This window comes from Benincasa hispida, chromosome 3 (genome assembly GCF_009727055.1).
Source record: "Benincasa hispida cultivar B227 chromosome 3, ASM972705v1, whole genome shotgun sequence".
Lineage (NCBI taxonomy): Eukaryota > Viridiplantae > Streptophyta > Magnoliopsida > Cucurbitales > Cucurbitaceae > Benincasa > Benincasa hispida.
Genome location: NC_052351.1, coordinates 7,163,983 through 7,187,719, shown reverse-complemented (window position 1 = coordinate 7,187,719; position 23,737 = coordinate 7,163,983). Strand labels below are relative to the sequence as shown.

At 35.0% G+C, this 23,737-nt stretch overlaps 1 protein-coding gene across 1 annotated transcript; it reads left to right on the top strand.

The window, feature by feature from the left end:
* The first annotated feature begins 18,163 nt into the window (after nt 1-18,163).
* LOC120073989 lies at nt 18,164-18,671 on the top strand. The gene has a single exon (XM_039026942.1). It carries the CDS (start codon nt 18,301-18,303, stop codon nt 18,649-18,651), a length of 351 nt encoding a protein of 116 aa, XP_038882870.1. The 5' UTR covers nt 18,164-18,300; the 3' UTR covers nt 18,652-18,671.
* Nucleotides 18,672-23,737: the final 5,066 nt, after the last annotated feature.

Here is a 23,737-nt window from a genome sequence, read left to right as displayed (position 1 = left end):
GAGATCGAACCTTCCACCTCTAAGGTGGAAGGATACGTGTAATTTACAACTAGTTATGGATATCATATCTTATTTTCATAATTTGTACCATCTATTTTACTTGTGATTAATATAATATTTTACTTAAGCTATGTTTAGTTGAGATTGATTATCAACCACATCATTTTTGTAAATAGGAAATAAACTCAACTTTTACTCAAATTTTAAAGTTCAATGTATCAATTTCATCTCATTAAACACTTACAATTTATTATTGTTGATGCCAAATTTTGACCAAACGATGCTCTGATCTTCATGGGACAATGATGGTAAATTTGTTATTTTTAGTGGAAGAGAGCTCGCTTGCAAGCAAAGAGAAACCTGGATATCGATGTATTTAAATCACAACCACTCTGATTAAGTCTGAAACTTGGAAGGAGAATGGTTGATATAGGAGTTGGAATTCAAGTGTTGGAAAGATAAGGTGAATGTCTAGTCCAAAGAAGAAGAAGGAATTTGGACTAAATACTAAGTATGTGATGAGTCACCTTAGAGTTGGAAGCATAATTGGAATTGTAGGAATTTTGGACGCATGCTTGGACAAGAATAGGCTCACTTGGATGCATGCTAGGGCAAGAAGAACCATTTTTGAACGTCTAGGGTTAGGTGAATGTATGGGGAAAGAGATAGTTAAGTGTTGGACAACCATGCGTTGAACTATACATAACTAAGTGAGAAAAGTAGGGTTGGACGTACAGCAAGGAGGTAGTGAATGCATAAGAGGTCCAGGCTGAAAATTTGGCTAAGTGTTGGACAACATATGTCGCAATAAGTAGGTAGAACCTTAAAGTTTGAAGGGTTGGTTGCCTAGGAAGTGTGGTGGACGCATAAAAAGTTATGTGAATGCCATTTAAAGCACTGAAGGGCAAGAATAGAGCATGAGATAACCATTTAAGAGGAATTTGCACCAGGAAACCCTAGGAGAGATAAGATAAACACAAACCATGAGGGGACAACATGCTTGGATGCATGAGCCAAGGTGTTGGAAGTCACTTTGGAAGTATAAACCTCAAAAGGATGGTTTGGATGCACAAACCCTAGGGAGTCATGCGTTTAATTTCATTTTGGATGCAGAATAGGAAGTTTGGAACTAAACTAAGGGGAGAAACCATGTTACAAAAAGGAAGTTAGGGCCAAAGGTAGGGATCTGGGAAGTTGAACGCATGAACCAAGGGACTATGTGTCCAACAAGAAGTATTTGGGCGTTGAGTGATAGCAAGGAGAGGAACGTGGTTTCTTCAAATGAAATTTTAGTAAATCGAAGTAGGAGGTGGAGGGCAGAGATGCAAGATTTAATATGGGACAACCACTTCAAAGGAAGTATGCGTTGGACATATGCAGTGGAGAACATGACTTACCTACATGCAAGTAGGTGGTGACAATGAAGAATGTGGTGGCTCAATGGGAAGAAGACACTCAAATTTCCTTCAAGGAGAAGGTAGCAAACATTGAAGGCTTGAAGGATAACAAAGATGATATGAAGTTGCCTATAAATACCTTTTTTCACTCCACAACTTTTTGATCTCTTAGGAAATCTTATAAGAGAGAAATTGGAGAGAATTAGAGTTTCGAGGGACGACCATACATTGGAGTGTTGTATCAGGCATCCAAGCTTGACTGTTAGGTGTTAAACAGGTTGAACCAAGCGTCGGTGTTACTGTCCATGCGTTCAACTTGGCTGTGAAGTGTAACCCCTGTCTCTTATACACATCTAGATGTGTATAAGAGACAGGTGTTAAACAGGTTGAACCAAGCGTCGGTGTTACTGTCCATGCGTTCAACTTGGCTGTGAAGTGTAACCCCTGTCTCTTATACACATCTAGATGTGTATAAGAGACAGGTGTTAAACAGGTTGAACCAAGCGTCGGTGTTACTGTCCATGCGTTCAACTTGGCTGTGAAGTGTAACCCTGCGTCCAATAACTGTTTCTTTTTCCAAATTGAAGGGGTAGTTTGAGCCTGGTTGGTCGGTAAGCTAGAGCTAAGGTTAAGAAAATGTTTTAAGATTATTTTAACCCTAAACACGGGATTCTAAGTTGATATTTGAGTTAATACAGACTCAGAAATAGGAGGAATTTTTGCCCATGAGCAGTGAGTAGTTCTCCTTTCTCTGTCTTTGTGAATTGATATGCCTTTATGTGTGTGTGTATATATATATATACATACATGGTTTTGAAAGCTGTGGCATGATTAGGAAATATGTTGTCTTCATTGATTTCATGTTCTTTTGACTATTTTCTTGATATTATATGGATGTATGTTTATTGTGAATTTAATTGGAAACTAGAACTGTACCCGAGATATTGTCAGCATATCTTGTGGACGTTTGGCTGGGATAGTGTAATTTGGTTGGGATTGTCAGCATACCTGTATGTCTAGTGGGATATTGTCAACATGTGCACATTCGTTGGGTTGTATTGGGTATTGGAACCGTTTCCTTGGATTTATTTTTGGTTGTTGCATTTATTGAGGAACATATGATCATGCTAATATCATCTTAGTTACCAGACCGAGGTCATGCATACCGCGTTTGATTATTTGTGAAATTATTTTTCCAAAAATAATTTTAAAAACAAAACCTATTTTCATAAAAACATACCACTCACTGAGCTTTTCCAGCTCATGTTTTCCAAATTTTTTATTTCCCCCCAGTTAACACAAGAATGGAGTTCCATGATACTGCTAAGGTCAAGGTTTGTCACACTGTAGCCATGTTTCTGGGTGAAAGTCTGCTCTTTACGAGTTTCATAACCTAGGAGTAGAGTTATCTAAGTCGAGTCTTGAGTTGTGTAAATATTATAATGGTTTGATATAAAATTTTAACCAGAGAGTTGTTGTCATTTAAATCCAAGACAGGTAGTAGTTATCACAAAAAAGTTTGAGATGTAATTGGTAAGTGCAAAGTGATGGATAACAGGTATTACAAAGGGCAATGTCTATTATCTTTACGCCTTCTTTTAGGTGAAAGAGTTAAGCTCGGGAGGGGGTGTGGCAAGTTGGTATCAGTGCATAAAGTTATGCAGAACTCTGAGAATTTTAACAAAAGTTGAGAGGATTTAAGGAAACCTAAGGATGATGATTTTGAAATAAAATATAGAGTCCGTAGGTTAAAGGAAACCTAGAAATTAGTCAAAGTCGGGCTAAGGAGACAGTATAGAAGTGGTAAGCTTAGCAGCAATTCGAGCTGGAACTCACAACGCTACCAATTCGGAAAGGGAGGTAAAGTAATAATCTAGAGGAAACTTGGAAGGAATCTAGGAGATACCATACTAGAAAAATGATGTGAATGAAAATATGAATTGTTTGAAACTACATGATTGTTATAATTATAAGTTAATTGATGTTGTAAAAAACACGTGTTTGAGAAACATATAGATTGGAAAGTAGAATATTCTACTATGACATCAAAGGAAAACTGAAAATACTGATGGGCTCCTTGTTCCTATATGGAACCGAAATTAATAGAACAAATCAAATGTGCATGCATACCATATTGTTCGAAATGTAATGGAAAGTACTTAGGACGTCGGCTAACTCCCTCAAGGACTTGTTTTGAATATGGTAAAAGGGGACACCTTTGGAGAGACTACGTGCTCTATCAATAGAAGGGTAAGGAGAAATAGAAATAGGTAAGTAAAAATGGTCTACTCCGAAGAGATCTGTTTCCAAACAAAGAACATTATGGATTTTGAATAACGAAGAAGCTTAGGATTCGTATGAAGAAAATTCAAATAAAGGAAGGACCTAGTCAAACAACGAGTGATATTATGTTATTGACTGATGATGATACTGAAGACGAGATGGAGAATTTGTCGAGAGAAGATACAAACCTTAAAAACACTTTTTGTTTCTTTTGCCTGCAACCAGGACATTCTTTGGAAGAATGTGTCTGGAAACCAGAAGAAAAGTATGGAATAATACGAAAAGGGAAAAAGAAAGTAGAAGAGTGATAAAGAAATAATGAATGTAAACTTATTAGTATAAAAATGTGTAAATAGGATGTAAATTACAGTGGTAAGTAAAGAAATAATAATGTTGTAAAAGTAGTGTTAATAATAAAATTTATAGTATTTGATTTGTGTGTTGGAAAGTTCTTTTTATAGAAACCATGTTGAGAAGTGGGAGACAAAGAAACCAAGCAAGTGCTAGTAGGGCTGGAGAAGAAAATGAAAGTCGAGCAAGTTATTGCCAGGAAAAAAATATGTCGGGAGAACAATATTTAGAGAGATTCGCACGATGCTTACTGAAAGTCTAGGTACAATTTAGATAGATCCTGAGAAGAAATATGGGATAAAACGATTTAAGGCACTAGGAGCAGGTACTTTTGAAGGGACACTGGTCCGATAGATGCTGAAGCTTGGATCAACCAAGTTGAGAAATGTTTTAAGGTTATAAGGTGTTCGGAAGAACAAAAAGTAACATTAGCTACTTTCTTATTACAAAGACGAGCGAAGTACTAGTGGAGGATAGTAGAGAATAGAAGAAAGGAAAGAGATATACCCACATGGGGTGAATTTCGAGAAGTTTTTTAACGAAAAATTCTTCCCACGATCATTTAGTGATTTGAAACGGAATGAATTTTTACAACTTACGTAGGGGGACATGACAGTGGTAGAATATGAACAAAAATATGTCGAGTTCTTGAGATACACCCTGAACATTATTGAGGACGAGAATGAACGCTGTAAGAGATTCGAGGCTAGATTAAGATGAGAAATTCGAACCCTAGTAACTGCTTATACTGCTTGGGAGGAATCCCTTAATCTTGTCGAAGTAGCAATGAGAGTAGAGAAAAATGTGATCACTAAAAAACAAAGGAGGGCAGAAGATTAAGTATTAAAATGAATAGGAAAAGAAGGAAATGGGAAGTTTGTTCTTGGAGTGGTATGCAAAGAGATATTTAAGAACAAAGGTACTTCCACGTCTGGACGGGAAGGAATAAATCAGGCAAATAAATCTTTGGAAAAACATTACTCCGAATTGATCGCTAGTAATAATAGGAGACCGTGGTGCCTAGTTGCAACCGGTATCATTGAGGAAGTAGGTGCTTGAAAGAACAAATGTTTATTATAATTGTGGACAAACGAGACAATATAAAAGAGAATGTCCATAACTAGTGACAAGAGATTAAAGAGTTACTTTTCAAACAATTAATCAGGATATAGGTCTATCGACAACGAGTAAAGGATAACTAGACAGATTGAAACAAAAAGGAATAGTGAAACCGTCATGACCTTTAGGAAAATTGTATACCATGACCCAAATAGAACAAAAACCAGGCAACAAGGATAAAAATCCAATTCTGTAACTACTAGAATTTTTGTTTGTTATTTGTACAAAATTGTTTTTGTAAATAACATATGTTTCTTTATGAGTTAATAACTTAGTGAGAGGACAAAGAGTTAGTAATTTAGTGAAATTTCAAGGAAGAAATTTTTTAAGAAGGATGGATCTATAACACCGAGTCCTCACAAGATTCCTTAGGTTAAGAAAAGACAAACTTAAAATCCTTGAAAGGAAAAGATTGACTAAGTACCTAAACTATGCCTTGAAGGAAGTATTAGTACTTAGAAAAATATCTAAGTATCGAAAACATTTAGTTAATCTAGGAGTTAGAATTCAAGTAGTGGAAAGACAAGGTGAACACCTAGTCCAAGGAAGAAGAAGGATTTTGGATTAAATACTAAGTATGAGATGAGTCACCCTAGAATTGGAAACATAACTAGAATTGTAGGTATTTTGGATGCATGCTTGGACAACAATAAGCTCACTTGGATGCATGCTAGGGCAAGAAGAACCATTTTTAGATGTCTAGGGTTAGGTGAACACATGGAGAAAGAAATGGTTTAAGTGTTGGATAACCATGCATTGAACTATACATAACTATGTGAGAAAATTAGGGTTGGACACATAGCAAAGAGGTAGTGAATGCATAAGAGGTCCAGGCTAGAAATTTGGCTAAATGTTAGACAACATATGATACAATAAATAGGTAGAACCTTAAAGTTTGAAGGGTTCGACAGTTAGGAAGTGTGGTGGACATATAGAAGGCATGAAGGGTAAAAATAGAGCATGAGATAACCATTTAGGAGGAATTTGCACCAAGAAACCCTAGGAGAGATAAGGTAAACGCAAACCATGAGGGGCAACATGCTTGGATGCATGAGCCAAGGTGTTAGGCATTTAGGAAGTCACTTTGGAAGTATAAACTTCAAAAGAATGGTTTGGATGAAAAGTAGGAAGTTTGGAACTAAACTAAGGGGAGAAACCATGTTACAAAAAGGAAGTTAGAACCAAGAAGTAGGGATTTGGGAAGTTGAACGTATGAACCAAGGGACCATGCGTCCAATAAGGAGTATTTGGGCATTGAGTGATAGCAAGGGGAGGAACATGACTTCTTCAGATGAAATTTTAGTATACCGAAGTAGAAGGTGGAGGGCGGAGATACAAGATTTAATATGGGATAACCACTTCAAAGGAAGTATGCGTTGGACATATGAAATTGAGGACACGACTTACCTACATACAAGTAGGTGGTGTCAATGAAGAAGGTGGTGGCTCAATGGGACGAAGACACTTAAATTTCCTTCAAGGGGGAGGTGGTAGGCGCTAGAGGCTTGAAGGATGATAACGATGATATGAAGTTTCTTTTAAGTACCTTCAGGGAGTTACCTTTCACTCCACAACTCTCCGATCTCTTGATAAATCTTATAAAAGAGTTATTGGAGAGAATTAGAGTTGGAGGGAAGACCATGCATCGGGGTTATATCAGGCCTCCAAGCTTGACTGTTAGGTGTAGAATAGGTTGAACCATGCGTTGGTGTTGCTGTCTATATGTTCAACTTGGCTGTGAAGTGTAACCTTGCATCCAACAACTATTTCTTTTTCCAAATTGAAGGTGTAGTTTGAGCCTAGTTGGTTGGTAACTAGAGTTAAGGTTAAGAAAATTTTTTAAGATTATTTTTTAACCCTAAACACGGGATTCTAAGTTAATATTTGGGTTAATACAAACTCAAAATTTAGGAGGAAAAAAAGATGCAGGGGATTAGGGAACCATTTTTGCTGGTGAATAGTGAGTGCTTCTCCTTTCTCTATCTTTGTGAAATGATATGCCATTATGTATGTGTGTGTGTGTGTATATATATATATGCATAGTTTTGAAAGCTGTGGCATGATTAAGAAATATGTTGTCTTCATTAATTTCATGTTGTTTTGACTATTTTCCTGATATTGTATGGATGCATGTTTATTATGAATTTAATTGGAAACTAGAACTGTACCGAGATATTGTTAGCATATCTTGGGGATGTTTGACTGGGATTGTTAGTATAATCTGGCTGGCTCGAGTATGTCTAGCGAGATATTATCGACATGAGCACATTCGACGAGTTGTATTATGTACTGGAATTGTCTCCTTGGATTTGTTGAATTGTTGCACTTCTTGAGGTATGATCATGACAACATCATCTCAGTTGCCAGACTAAAGTCATGCATATTGTGTTGATTATCTGTGAAACTGTTTTCCCAAAAATGTTTTTAGAAAACAAGACCTATTTTCATAAAAACATACCACTCATTGAGCTTTTCCAACTCATGTTTTCCAAATGTTTTATTTTCCCCCTAGGTAGTGCAAGAGTGGAATTCCAAGATGCTGCTATGGTCAAGGTCTGTCACATTATAGCCACGTTTTTGGGTGAAGGTCTGCTCTTTAAGAGTTTCGTAACTAGGAGTAGAGTTATCTAAGCTGAGTCTAAAGTTGTGTAAATATTATAATGATATGAAATAAATTAACCAGAGAGTTGTGCTTTTATACTTGGCTAAGGGTTATTTGTAATTTAGATCCAAGATAGGCAATAGTTATCACAAATGAGTTTGAGATGTGATTGATAAGTGCAAGGTGATGGATAACATGTGTTATAAAAGGGTAATGTTTGTTATCTTCACACCCTCTTTCGGGTGAAAAAGGTAAGCTCGGGAGGAGGTGTAAGTGATTCTCCTTTCTCTGTTTTTGTGAATTAATATGCCTTTATCTATATATAAGTATATATAAGTATATATATGTATGTATATATGTATGTATGTATGTATATATATATATAGGCATAATTTTGAAAGTTGTATGATCAGGAAATATGTTGTCTTCATTGATTTCAAGTTGTTTTGACTATTTTCCTGATATTATATGGATGATATTATATGGATGCATGTTTATTGTGAATTGAATTGGAAACTAGAACTATACTCGGGATACTATTAGCATATCTCGTGGATATATGGCCGGGATTGTTAGTATAATCGGCTGGGATTGTTAGTGTAATTGAACTTGTCACACCTCTCCACAGACTACCCTCCTAATCCGGGAAGTGATGTGAAGACAACAGCTGTTGCCAATCCTCTTATGACAACTACTGCCCAACATACTCCTGAAAACCCGTGTCCTTCGCACCTGTTACACCTATTTAGTAGTTCAAAATTCACTTTAACACACAATCTCAACAACAGTTTAAAGCATACAAATTACTATTAACCAAAATATCAACTTCAACATGCATAACAATTCCAACAAATCAAGTTTATTACAATCACTGATCAACACAAGTCTACCCTATTCCCCATGACATGAGCATAAAGACTAGATTAATAAAATATGATGAGCCACTTAAGCTTCAATTTTCTAAGGTCTAGGAAGTGACTGACTGACAGAATTACTAGGCCTCTGGACGTTGACCTCTACCTGGGGAGGAAAACATAAAAAAGAGTGAGCTGGAAGCCTAGTGAGTGACTTCTTTTAAGAAAACATGCTTCCATAACTCATAGTACATTCTTATTAACATACCAAGGTTCGAAAATAACAATTAGGAAATAAAGAAAACATAACATGAATATGGTTTTGAAACTCATAAAAAAATTCTATAGAATTCCTCTACTCCCTTGCCTTAACATGCACGAGAGACCTTTTGCTCAATCCCTATAACCTTAGTTGAGAGAGAGCCCTTTTGCTCGATCTCATCAATGTCGATAACATAAGTTTTATTTGCACATAGAGTTGAATAGGATCCTGCTTACCTTATCATATATTTGACAACAAGGATCGTCATATAACTGAGTACCTTGCCATACCTTTGGTACCAAAGATTAGGAGTAGGTTTTCATATCATCTCTCATGTTAACATCATTAAATAGAATGCTTTCAAACTTATAGGAATCAATGGATAACTCATTTAAATGTTAAGTCATGGCATGAAAAATCAAGTAAAATGCTTGGAGATTTCATATGAAAACTGTCTTAGAAACATTAATCATGCGTTAAACTCAATTTCCATTACTAAAAGCATACAATTGAATATTGAAGTAAGAGCAACTATGCGTTAAACATTCATAAATAAAACAGTTAGAAAATATTTTGAAACTTGTAATTCACAGTACTTTGGGTTACTTTCTTAAAGGATTGTAGGCCTCCCCTATATGCGTCTGCCCTATAAGAATAATGAGAGTCTTGTTGGGAATGTCCTAGAACTCGCAGTTCGTAAGTTTCGTGTTAAAACATTCTATTTATCAATAAAATATTATTGAGTATATTATTTGATAAATTTGTTGATATGGCATTCTATTATGAAAATCCAATAAACATATCTATGACTATATTATGAATACTTTAACTCTATGTAATGACATAAACAGGATCAAGTTAATAGTATATAGACTAAATGATCTATAAATATATGGATGAAATTTTGTATCTCATCCTCGTAACACTATTGGATGCGCCCCATTTTGTATAGGCATTACAAATGATGTGATCCAAAGATCATTTATGTAGAGACATGTGAGTGGGGCATCCTATACAATGAGTTTGCATAAAGACTGTGCCACGAAATAGTCATTTTTCTTTATAACGACCGTTTAATGTTAAAACTGATTATTTCATACTAAAGTAACCTATGATAACTCGATCTTAATTCTGAGCTAGCTATGAACTCCTGTTTATTCGGGATCGTCCTTTGATCTGCACGAGTGAGAGTAGTCCAACAACACTACTCATAAGCCTTCCATTTTGGGGATAAGACCAGATAGATAGCTGGGGACATAGCCATGCGAGATGGAATTCACTCCTACCCGTTTTAGGGTTAGCAGATAAGTTGTTCTCTTTGATTCTAGGTCTTGAACAATCAGGGCCCCGCCTTCTCATGATAGAGAGGGACATGATTCCTAAGTGGTATTATGAATCAGATGTTAATTAGAGGGTCAGTGAGAACTTAAGGAACAAGATGTATTTATAGGGGTAAAACGGTAATTTTGACCCAATTATAAATACAAACAACCTGTGAAGGATCGACTTACTAATTATGGTTAACATGGATAGAAATACATCTCAGTGAGAAGAGTGCAACTATTGAGCTATAATGGTATGTCTTGATGGTTAACAAAAAGTAATTAATTTGATTTAAAGAGTTTAACTAATTAATTACAAATCGTTGGAGCTCATTATCTTTTGGTCCAATAGGTCCCTCTACTAGTTCATAAACTGAAATATTGAATTGAGTAATTAATTGGATGAATTTTGAATTTAGGGTTATGAATTTGAAATGTTCAAATTTAGTTTTAAGGTTTATCAATTGATTATATTCAATGCAATTAAAACGAGATTGGAGAATCAATTAATATTTAAATTAAGATTTAAATATTAATTATATGAATTTGAATCATATTGGTGGAATTGATGTTTTATTAATTTAATATTAAGAGATTAAATTAATTAAATTAGTTTTATTTAAATTAATTTTGAATTAATTATATAAAACTAAAATTTAAATAGAATAGCTTTATTTAAAATAAAAAAACCAATTTAATTGAAATTGATCTCTGAGTTAGTGGATTTTTCCCAAAAATTGGCAAAATCAACTAATAAATATTTATGATGTTTTATCACCAAAATCCACCAAGAATTCTTCAATTAATACAAAGTAGGAGCTACCCTACATGCAACCATGTTCTAATGCATGAAAAAAGTCTATATAATGAAGCTTCATGCATGGAAATTGGAAGAAGACTGAGTTCTTTATCCTTACTGCTGTAAAACCAAACCCTACTCCACCCTCACTAGTTCATCTTCAATTCAACTTGATTAGAGTGTTTCCACCATACATTCCTTCTTGAGCATAGTTGAGAAGATCTTGTTGGTGGTCTATCTGAAGAATTCAGCTCAAACTAGTGGAGATTCTGCTGAAATCGTGAAGAGAACAACAAAGGTATTTTCATTTTCAAACACTCTTTTGAAAACTTCATAAGTAACATGTTTAAAACTCAAATTAAATGTAGATTAAGTGCTTATTGATTCTGAATTCTTCTGTTGCATGTTATATTACTCCTTAATTGATATCAGAACATGATTTAAGCGTTTAACTATCGTTAATTTGAGTTTGGTGGGTGTTCTTCATGAACTGTATAAAAATAGTATGCTTATATGGTTTTTTCAGAGTTTTGGAATTTGAATCTTTTCAATTATATTGTAACTCTTGTAATTGGCTCTTATTTGATGGGTCTTAATATGTGTTTAAGAGTCTGTAATTCGTTTGGAGTCATTAGAGTTGCAATTAGGATGTAATTGAAGAAAAAAATGAAGAAGGTCGAAGCAGCAGGAACTGAAAATTCGAATTTCTGCCAAATACTCGATGCTCGAAGGGATACTCGATGGCATTCTTGATGGAATTTCATGAAATACTCAATGCATGATGCCATACTCAATGATAATCCATGCATCTACTCGATGATATTTCATGAAATACTCGATGCATGATGCCATACTCGATGGTACTCGATGTATGATGCCATACTCGATAGTACTCGATGCATCTGCTCGATAATATTTCATGAAATACTTGATGCTGGATGCCTTACTCGATGGAAGATGGTGTCTACTCGATGGTATTTTTGTGAAATATCTGATACTCAATGTTATACTTGATGCTTAGTAGCATACTCGATGTTGGTTGCTTGCTGATACTTGATGAGTTTTGCCTGGTTCAAGGTGGTTCGAGCGATTCAGAAGTTTTTGAAGCCGGTTTTGCTAATTCTTGTAATAGTTAGACTTTTATTTATTTTAAAATACCAAAACAAAAAACCATATTATTTTATGTTTAATTATTTATATATTTGATGTTTTTTATAATTAAATATTTTTATATATGCATAAAGTATGCCATTTAGATTTAAAATACTAACATAGATAAACATGTTACATGCATTATTGTATGTTATAATTAGTTATAATATATAGTATGCATGTTTTAGGGTTTGTTGAAAATTGATATAATTGTTATATTGATTTTAAATACCTTTGAAGCATGTTATGGCATGTTAAAGCAAGTTTATTTTATAAGTTTGTTATAAAATAAAATTAGACTTTAAAATCTATATCAAAGATAAACAACATGCTCACTTAGGTTAACAACTAATTTTAATTGTTAAAATAGATTGTTACCATATAAAATTTGGTTACAAACTCAAATCAATTCATTAACCTGTCTAAGGCTGGAAATACTTAAGTTGACGGTTTACGTAACACCTCCTACTTGGGGAGTATTGCCGAAATATTGAGCATTGTTAACTGATTTTATGAGTTTGCATGAGCAGTGTGAGGTTTAAAACTAGTTTAAACACTTAGACATCGTAGGGTAATATCCAAATATAAATGTTATACTTGGATAAAAATAATTTAGACTTCTTTAAAGTTAGCCGTTTTTAAACCTAAGTAAATATACCCTAACATTTAGAACACTTCAGTGAGAGATTAATATATTTGATATATAGTTATTAGCTCTCACGTCCTCAAGAGTTCATACCGTGAGATCCATGCTCAGCTTCATGTCACTTTTACTGCAACTACTCCATTCAGAAAGTGTTTGCATGAGTCAATAACAAGGTGAATGAGGGAAATAACTCATAGTAAGTGGGTGAAGGAAATGATGTGTCAACATTTTCCTATGGTCTCCTCCATTAGTTTGAACCGTGAGATTCCTATGTTGCACCTGCTGTCGTTTTTAGGCGGCACTAGCTAGTCGTTAACCATGGTAATCCCTACGGAGGGTTGTAACATAGGATTTCAGGAATATTCGATCTTTGATTTAGAACTCTAACTATTTTCTTCTTTTATCTGCATAGTTCTTTTGTCTGTCACAAGCTATTTTAAGATTTTCTCTTATTAACCTAACATTTTTTTATGTCGTCTATGTTGGGATTAGTGTCCTAAATCTCTTGTATTCTCGTAGTTTGTAAACATTGTATAAATAAATTGTTAAAATAATTGTTATTTTATGAGCATACACTTATTCCAATAAACTAAGATCCTAGGTTATTTTATATAATTTAAACAAGTATGTAGAAACATACATGTGGATCTTGTTTAAATAATAACCTAAACAATCTGTAAAAGATGGATAAGGATGGTACCTTATCCTTGTGATATTATGCATACGACCCACTTTGTAGATGTTACAAGTATTGTAAAATGCTAAAAATGATCCGATCCTGATCATTCATATAGAGACATGTGAGCGGGGGTATCTTATACAGAGAGTTCGTATATGACCAGACCATGAAATGATTAGTCTTATTATATAACTCCGTTAAGAGTAAAGACTTACATTTCACCAGGATGACCATAGGTGACATGACCTGAATCCTGAGTGAGTTATGAACTCCTGCCTATGAAAGCAGTCCTTTGATTTGTATGGGCGAGAATGGCTAGATTGCTAACTCAATATGCCTACCATTTGGGAATTCGTCTGATTGAGAAACTGGGAACACAACTACACAAGATGGAATTGTTCTTTCCTGATGTCGGGGTAAGTAGATAAATTGCTCTCTTAAAGGCTGATTCTGGGGCTTGAACAATGTGGCCACACCCTCTCCTGGCCCGAGAGGGACTTGGTCATCGTTGGACTATGACTTATTGTTCATTAGAGAGATTAATGGTACTTAAGGAGTTAGATGTAACTAAAGGGGCAAAAAGGTAATTTTGGCCTAATTGTACTTATGACTGAGTCCTACTATGACTGAGTACTCTCTTCCAAAGAGAAGCTATGGCCACTATGTTCAAGCCCAGAATCAACCCTTAAGGGAACAATCTCTCTACTTATCCCTGCTTCGGGAAAGGATTGAATTTCATCTTGTGTAAGTGAGTTTCCAGCTCCCAGATCAGACAAGTCCCTAAAAAGGTAGGCATGTTGAGTTGGCAATCTGGCCACTCTCACCTATACTAATCAAAGAACCGCCCTCAAAGGCAGGAATTCCCAAAACACTCAGGATCGAGGTCGTTTCACCTATGGTCGTTTAAGTGAGTTGTAAGTCTCTAGTATCAACGACGTTATATATAGAGTCTAGTCATCTCATGGTCCGGTCTTATATAAACTCTTTGTATAGGACACCCCTACTCGCACGTCTCCATATGAATGATCAGGATCTACCATTTGTAGTAGTTTACAATACTTGTAAACCTCTAAAAAGCGGGTCGTATCCGTAGTGTCACAAGGATAAGGTATCTTACCTTAATCCTTATACTACAGATCTATTTAGGTTATCACTTAAGTCATGATCCACTTGTGTCTCACATATACATGCTTAAGTTTACATAAGATAACCATGGAGCTTTGTTAATTGGATATGAATAAATGCCAGAATGAAATAACGATTATTTTATTCATTAAACAATGTGTATCATTACAAACAACGAGACGTTGAGAGAATTAGGACACCAATCCCAACAGACTTCAACACATTAATCGATGGATTATGTGATGCATTATCTATAAATAAAGATGATGGGATAGATGTAATATTTAAATATGGTAGTTATGTAGCGGGATCTACTTTCTATATCCCTATCTCATTACGAAGTGAGGCTGATGTACGGTTCATGATGAGCAACGCTCCTACCCTCCAATAACACTAAAGGGTTATGTGACGTCACCACCTTAATCAATCCAATAACACTAAAATGTGGAAACACACACCGAATAAAATTAAGTGAAAGAACATGCACATGCAATAAGTGGCAGAGTTTTGGAATCCCCTATTATCACACTATGGCTACGTGTAAGACCATCGGGGTAGACTACTTTTACTACATTAAAAACTACTACATTCCCACTTATCTGGCATGTTATTCACTCCAATTCGAGCCCATTACCGATAAAAAATGTTGGCCTGATCTTAACTTTCCCATTATTTATCTGGACGAATCAAGAGTTAGGAAAGTTGGCAGATCGTGTACTTCTCCCATGTAAAACAAAATGGATTGGATGGAACTTTATAATACATGGTGCACAATTTGCAGACAAGAAGGGCATAATAGACGGAATGGTCCCAATCGAGCTTGTGATGAGACTTAGTTATTTATTTTTAGTTGTCCTTATTGATTGTAACTTTTTTTTACTTATTTATTCTTTATTAATTGTCATTGTATTTAATTGATTGTATTTAACAATGAATGGTGTATTCTTTATTAATTGTCATTGTATTTATTGATTGTAATCACATTGATTTTTACTAAATATTTAAGTGAAATTTAATATTGTTTTTATGGGATCAGATGGACGAAGATGTTACCACAGGGCCATACAATGACTCGATTTTGTACTTACAACGCAACCATAGATCTGAGGCTGTTTGGGAAGACGAGCATATCGATGCAATGCATTATCGACAAAGAGAGGCTGTTATTCAAAGGCACGAGAACCCAGACCCTCGTATATTGAACTATCTACGAGCTGCAGGATTCTACAGAGTCTCTTGTATAAAATTTATACAACTAGACTGGCATCTGATAATGACATTAGTGGAACGATGGTGGAAGGATACACACACTTTTCACATGTTTCATGAAGAGTGTACAATTACACTTCAAGATGTAGCTATCCAATTTGGACTCCTGATTAATGGAATACCATTGATCGGGTCACTAAATTATGACTGGGAACAACTTTGTGCCCTTTTTTTAGGCGTAACCATGAATGACGTCATTCTTAAGGGAGGTCGTCTAAGCCTACCATGGTTAGCTGATCAATTTAACAATATCTACCAGATAATGCTGATGAAGAGGACATGCAACGATATGCTCGAGCATATATTCTCGCGTTGATTGGAGGATTGGTATTCCCGACAAATCTAATAGCAAAGTGCACCTGATGTATATTCCTCTCTTAGTAGATTTTGGTGTTGTCGGGACTTACAGATGGGGTGCTAGATGTCTTGCATGGTTGTATAGACAACTATGCAAGGGTGCAGTTACAGATGGAAAAAACATTGCAGGCCCACTTCTATTGGGCATGGGATCAATTTCCTCTTCTAACGCCTCGACGACTCCATCAATACGAGAACAACTTAGGTGACAGACCACTTGCAGTAAGGTAAGCATATTTACCTCATTATTATTGTGTTCATTATGAAATACTAATAGCTAAAATTCAACTTGTGATTGTTGTAGATGAAATGACAACTATTATGTAATTAAAGCACTGACGCATGTTCTAGTACAGTATAGGCACATATTAGATACACATATGCTTAACCAGGTATTATTTTATTCATTCATATTTCATATATTCATAATGTTTCAATCTTCTGGTTCATTCATATTTTGATACATATTCATGCAGATTATTTGGGAGTCATATAATCATCTTATCCAACCATTGTTGCCATATTGTCTCGATGGTAATGAGATATGGACATCTAGATGTCCATTCATATGCTTCTTCATTGTGAAGTGGCATCACCCAGATCGTGTGATGCGTTAATTTGGGATGTTGCAACAAATTCCTCAACCTTGCAACACAAACGGCCGACTTCATTCACACGATTTAAGGGGCAGACATGAGTGAGACTAGATTGCATATTTGGCTCCTCAAATTTCAATATGGGAAAATCGTCAGAGTTTGGTTGTTAATGGACATTCTATTAACAACGGTGTAGGTACTGAGCCTGGATNCTCCTCAAATTTCAATATGGGAAAATCGTCAGAGTTTGGTTGTTAATGGACATTCTATTAACAACGGTGTAGGTACTGAGCCTGGATATATTGAATGGTATTCCACTGTGAGCAGACGGTACATAACTAAAGCAGGAGCATCCTATCACTTGTTGGTATGAGTTTATTGTTTACTAGAATTGTTTGATTTTATTTCTTCATTACACACCAAAATAAATTTTAAAGTTACTAACTTGTTATTCAATTCTTTTTCAGACCGAGCTTCCAAATTTGCTCATCTGCTCAAAAAGCCTTGCGTAGACTCACCTCTATATATCGAGTGCGATATTTTGATTGTCATGTTCCAATGGAAGAACAAGGTGATCCAGCAAGACATGAGGATGTTCCTATTCGACCTAATGTTCGGAATGAATATCCAACAACGCCACTCAATCATTTTACACATACTTCCATGATGTCCTCTCCCTCAACATTTAGATTTTTTCCAACAACCTCAGTACATTAAGTATGGAAGAAGGACAAACTTCACATGTCCATCCAAATGTCTATGACTAGTATGTGACATATCGCAATGTAGTGAGGCTATACACTTTGCAGAGAAAAGTCAACCATCAAGTGTAAGAGGGTGTGGCGATCGTGGACACTATGTGACTCAACATGATCGATTTAGGCATAATAGAGGATCTTCTTCCAGTCGTGAATAAAGAACATTGTACATATGATTAAATTTATTAATGAAATTCAATCACGAAAATGCATTTGTAGTCTACAACACATTCTAAAGAACCTAAATACTATTTACAATAGTCCAAAGTTAATATCTATATTTTTACATAAGTTTCTAACAACTTTAAACAAAAACAATAATCTGAAATTAAAAATTAATATTGAGTACATCAAATCAATCATAAAAATTTCTTAATCTCAAAATAACATTATTATTTATACTGATAAAAAACTAGTAATATTCCTATCAAAATAAAAAACAAGATTAATGAGATAGTTGATTTTAGATAACAATGATTTAGAAGATTTTAGATTATTTTATTATTTTTTTTAAAAGCATTTTTTTTTTTAATGAATGTAGAGACGCATTTAGTAAAAAAAAAAAATAATAAAATAATAGCGAATGTCAAATGAGGAAAAGAAAAAACAACCATTTTCCCCTACACGCAGAGGTAAACCGACTTGGACGAATCTGTAATTGTGAGAAGAAGATTGCTGAGGACTGAGAACTGAAACTTTTGCTCAGTAATATTGCCGCTGCCCATCACCATGACGGAATCCAATCCTCCCGTTGATCCTTCTCCATCTCATCCTAAAACTTCGAATGAAGTAAGCAGCGGTGCCCCCAAGGTCGAATCCACAGGCCACAGGGTCCGCTTTCCGAACCCACCGGAGATCCAAAATCCCGACCCTGCAACTCTTCGAGATCAATGGAGATTTGCCATAAAACAGTACAGTAAATGGTACTCACATGCTTGGGGTACTGCTATACTTGCTGGGATCTCCTTCTTCGCTCTCGGTTGGGTTATTAAGGGTTCCAATCCTCTCCCCTCTCGCCAAGATGATTCCAATTCGCCTTCCTCCTCCGCTTCCACTACCGCACCTGAAGCTCGCCCTTGAAATTTTGACTTTGGATTGGGGTGAGTGTTGTCTTTCATTCATATTAATGCCTTTATCGAATTCTAGATGTTGGGTTTTCCAAAAAATAAAAAAATAAAAAAAAAAACATCTGTTGAACTTGAGGTGAGTTGATTGTCGAATTTATTGATGTCGTTTGTTGGCTAAGAATGAATTTTGGAGCTTCTGAGTCAGGAAGGGTTTCCTCACTTATGCTCTGAATTCCTGGAAATGGTTTCTCTTGACACTACAGTATGCATCCAGACAAGTTCTTTTAAAGTTTCGCGTGCTCTTGTGATGCCAATTAGTACAAGGTTTGATTGTGGAGGAGGTCTAATAGTGAAGCGTGATAGGTATTTTTCACGTTCCAGACAAGATGTGTTAACAGAGTCTTCTCAAGTTCTAGTTAAAGATAAGTTTCTTCATCTAGTTTAGGATATATTAAGCAATCATAGACTGATATGAGGAGTTTTTTAATCTTTTCTTTATATCTCCGTCATTCTATCTATTAGGAGGTTTAATTAGAAAGAAACAAAAGAATTTTCGAAATTGTGCTATGAAGTCTTCTAGAGGAGATGTTTAAGACTATATTTTTATGGCTTCCTATATAGCATCTATCAGAAATCCTTTTTGCGACTACCCGATCTCTTTGATCATGACTAATTAGGGAACCTTTTATAACTCCGTGGATTTAATAGGCTTTGTTGTGTGTTTGTGCTTTTATCTCATTTGACATTTATCAATGAAGTTTATTTCTTATGAAAGAGGCCATAACATGAAATAGGTCTTGAGATGGGCTTTTTGTTAGGTCTTTCTGGGCAGCAAGTGGTTTAATTTATTTGGTGATTATTGTCATCCATGATTTTAGCAAGGCTCTAGAAGCTGGTTGTGCTTAATGGTAGCTTCACTTTTAATTTCCTGTGCAATTAGCCACTACTGGATGTTATGTTTCATGCACTGAAATTCATCGACTTTGAGGAATGCTGCTGCTCAATTGTGATCTGATTTTGATACACATTCGTTAAAGAACTCTTCTAGCATGATTGGTGCCCAAGGAATAACTTTGTTGATTTGGGTTGTGGCACAATGAATAACCCTTTCATTATGGTCTCCAGAAAAATAAACCATCTTTGCTTACTGCCACTGGATCAGCGACTATGCTGGGAGTTCAGACTCTATTAATCTTCAGAAAGCTTTGGTACTGGACTGTCACCATTTCTTGCATACATTTTTCTTAGTTCTGATTTTACCATTTTGTAAAGTTAAACCTTTTTCATACGCAGTTGCATAGAAAGTGTAAAGTTTATGGTTTAGGGTCAGACGTTTTTATTATAGTGATTTGTTACATTACATAACATGCAAAAATATTATAACAGCTTTTCAATCATTTTGGTGGCTAGTTTAAGCGCATCCACCCCTTTCCCTGCAGATCAGTAGTTTGCCAATGCAGCATCACATTGAGGGAAAAAGAGAGAAAATTTAAGGCTGTTTGGAAACTGCTTTCAGAAATAGTTTTCCATTACGTTAGAACAAAAGTTTAATGGTTACTGTTCTGAAAATTCTCTCAAATCACCCTTGAGATTCTTGTTTCATGTCATCTTCTTGTCTGGGATAATTTAAACATGTCAACCTAGCTGGTAAACGCGTTTGCCGTTTAAACTACTCGACATCCAATCAAATCAGACATTTGTCTTTTAGGCATGGCTGCTATCACTCCAATTTCGACTGCTTTCCTACTCAGGATTTGATACATCTGAGCAAGAACTTGTTTGAAAGGATTTTAACATCCGAATACTTGAGGGCTGAGATTCTGAAGAAAAGAAGAGGTATACTCTCTTTCAGCAAAATCAGTGGCAGATTCAATCTGCCTTGTTGCGAATGGGCGTTATTGCCATAGCAGCATCTGTTTTACAAACTTGTAGAATGAGCTTTTGACATTCTTGTAGTTGACACCATTACTTCTGATAAATACTTCCGATGGAGTCAAACTTCCCCAGTTAACACTGTAAATATGTAACACTAATCTTCATTAGCAATAGAATGCGGTGTAGGTTCCCACAAGCCACAAGAAGCTGGGACACCAACTAAGGTGCAAAGATGGTCATTTTTATCCTTTTAATGAAACAGAGCTTCAAACATCACATATGGGTTGGGTTTCCATGTTGGCGAAAGAATTACAGTTTTGACAATAGTGGTATTGGCTCAAAACATTAAAGCCATAATTTTGTTTAGAAAATAGAAATGCCATTGGAATTTATATATGTATATCTTATATAGTTTAAATTAATTCTAAATCAATTTGGTGCCTTGATTTTCTAAGCAAACCAAACCAGCAGGTAGAATTGATTTGGTTTGGTTTTCTCAGGTTGATTTGGTTATATAAGTTAGGCTAAATATATGTTTTAGTATCTATTGTTTTAGAAGTTTCAAGTTAGTCTGTTTGGTGACTGTTGAAATGGGATGGTGATAGTTTGCATAGACTGATTGAAATTTGTAGGAAAAGAACCAGAGAAATTTGTATGGATGACCCGTATGTAGGGATCCACTTGAAATTTGGCCTTTTACAAACAAATGAAATTTGGCCTATGTCATCACATTGTGAATTTACTACTTTAATCCTTTCTTCTTCCTCATTTCTCTCTTTTGCAACAATTTTTTTTCTGTTTTGTCTGCTCTTCTTCTTTCTTTCCCTTTTTTTGTTTTCGACGATTTCTTTTGTTTATGCTGTTCTTTGGGCTATTTCCCTTTTTCTTTTCCGGATTTCCGTTTATGTCGCCATTTTTTTTTCTTTTTCCATTTTTTCTCTTTTTATTCTTTGTTCTACAGTTTTTTCCCCAAAAAAAACTTCCTGACGTGTCTGATGAAGAACAAGACTATGGAGAGAGGAGCGAGAGCGAGAAAATGAGAGGAAGATATGAACAAATGGAAAGAAAAATTGAAGGAAAAAAAAATTGCATTTGTGTCTTATGAGGATTAAGACGAAGGAGTGAAGAGTGGGAGTGTGAGTGAGAGCTAGAAATAGGCCATCACACGCGTTTTGAGGTCAAATGGGTATTTTTACATGTGAATTAAGTTAGTAGAAGACCAAATTTTGAGTTGGTCCCTAAATAGGATCCTCCAGATAAGAATATTCTAACTTTTTTTACCATTTTTTTTAGAAAGTTGGAGGAAGTAGAATATTATCTCTACTAGAACTTAGAAGACATTTCTCTCCCTTAAAATTCGACCAATTAAGTAGGTATTATGTAAAAGTTGATTATCAGTCAAATTTAACTTTTACCAACGGAAAAAGGTTAAATTGGAAAGTGTCCAAATATAGAAGACGAAACTGAAACTTTAAAATAACCGAATTGAAAAAACATGTGTAGGCCAAACTTATAGCCACATGTTAAAAGAAAATCCTAGCATTGTTAAAAATATGAAATGCCCCTCCTTGACCAAGCACTTCATTTTTCAATAATATATATTACTACAAAAGGGAAGATTGAGGACTCGAGATTTTTAACTCAAAAGGAAGATAATCAAATCCTGGAGGGAGAGGTAAGTTACAAAAAAGAATTTATAACACCCCATTATCCTAACATGTAGAAATAAAGATTCTAGAAATTTGGGAAGATGTTAGAAATAAAAACAGGAAAACTTATGGGAGGGAAAGGGAAGGGGGTGAATATATCAAAATTCAGATCATATGTTTACAAAATATATTTTGAAATTAATACATAAAAAAAGAGAGTGCAGAAACAGAATCAAAGAAGGATGAGGAAGACGACAAAGGTAAGAGAAGGAAAAAGGCTTCCAAAGTTGCAGCAAAGTGTGGCAGAAAATGGAAGAACAATCCAATCACTTCAACTGTTACAACACTGCCAAAATCTCAAACCATCCTCATTTGTGGGCTTTTGGCATTTTATACACATAATAAAAGCTGCACATTTCTTATACTATTCTCACATTACTCAAAATCAAAATAACCCAACTCAACTCACAAAAAACCCATCTTTTTTGGTATTGAAAACAACCCCAAAAATAAAATTGCTCTGTTGTTGACACTGTAGCTGTTGAGAAGAAGAAGAAGAGAGTTATCAGTTATGGTATGGAGATTGTACGTACAGATCAGCATATCCAATTGTTGATGATGACGATGAAGAAGATCAAATGTGATAGTTCATTCAATATTCCTAAAAAGAAAGAAAAAAGACGGGAATTTGAATAGAGGAAAAGGGGTTTTGTGTTAAATCAAAATCAATCATTTCACTCAAAAATTCAATCCTACTGTTGGAAGGTGTGTGCACGTAACAAATGTTCCAAATCAAACCCTCTGGGTAATATGTGTCATCCAACTGTTGGTTCAAATCAATACCCACAAACAAACATTTCTTTTTATTTTTAACTTTTGTTCTATGTATATCTATCTGTATCTTGAAATCTAGTTCTTTCAAAACATTAATTCCTTTCCCTTTCAAGACACTTTTTCTCATTCCCTTTCTCCAAATTTAATTTCTCTATCTCAGCACTTAATAACTCTAACCCCTATAACGCACCTTTTTTCCCCTCAACTTTTCACTTCAATTCTTTTGCTTGTGAAGTTTAATTAATAGTAGCAAATTCAATATATATTTTGAGTTTCATATTACTTCTTGCTTTGCCATGTGGGAATATATGTCAATATGTCATGTCATGTCACATTCAAGTTCTTCACTCATGTTACAAATGTGAAAGATCACAATGTCTTTCATATGAAAGCATATGTATGATCTATATATCAAAGCTTTTGAATAACAAATGTAAATTCCTGAAATATAATAATATAGGTGCAGAGATTATTATAGTATGTCCAGTTAAGAAAAAGCTTACTGTCTTCCCCAAAGCTCTACTCCTCTTCATTCCCACATAATTATGTGGCAATCCATCCATAAGCTTTGGCTAACCAGGTCTTAACCTCCAACTCATCATATTCCTTTGGAAAATGTAAAAGAAAAAGTAATTAAATTAATGTAAATAGAAGTATAATTTATATTTTATTAAATGTACTTACGGATTTTGTAGAGGCATTGCTGAGATGGTGAGTATTATAGTAATAAGCAAAACTTTC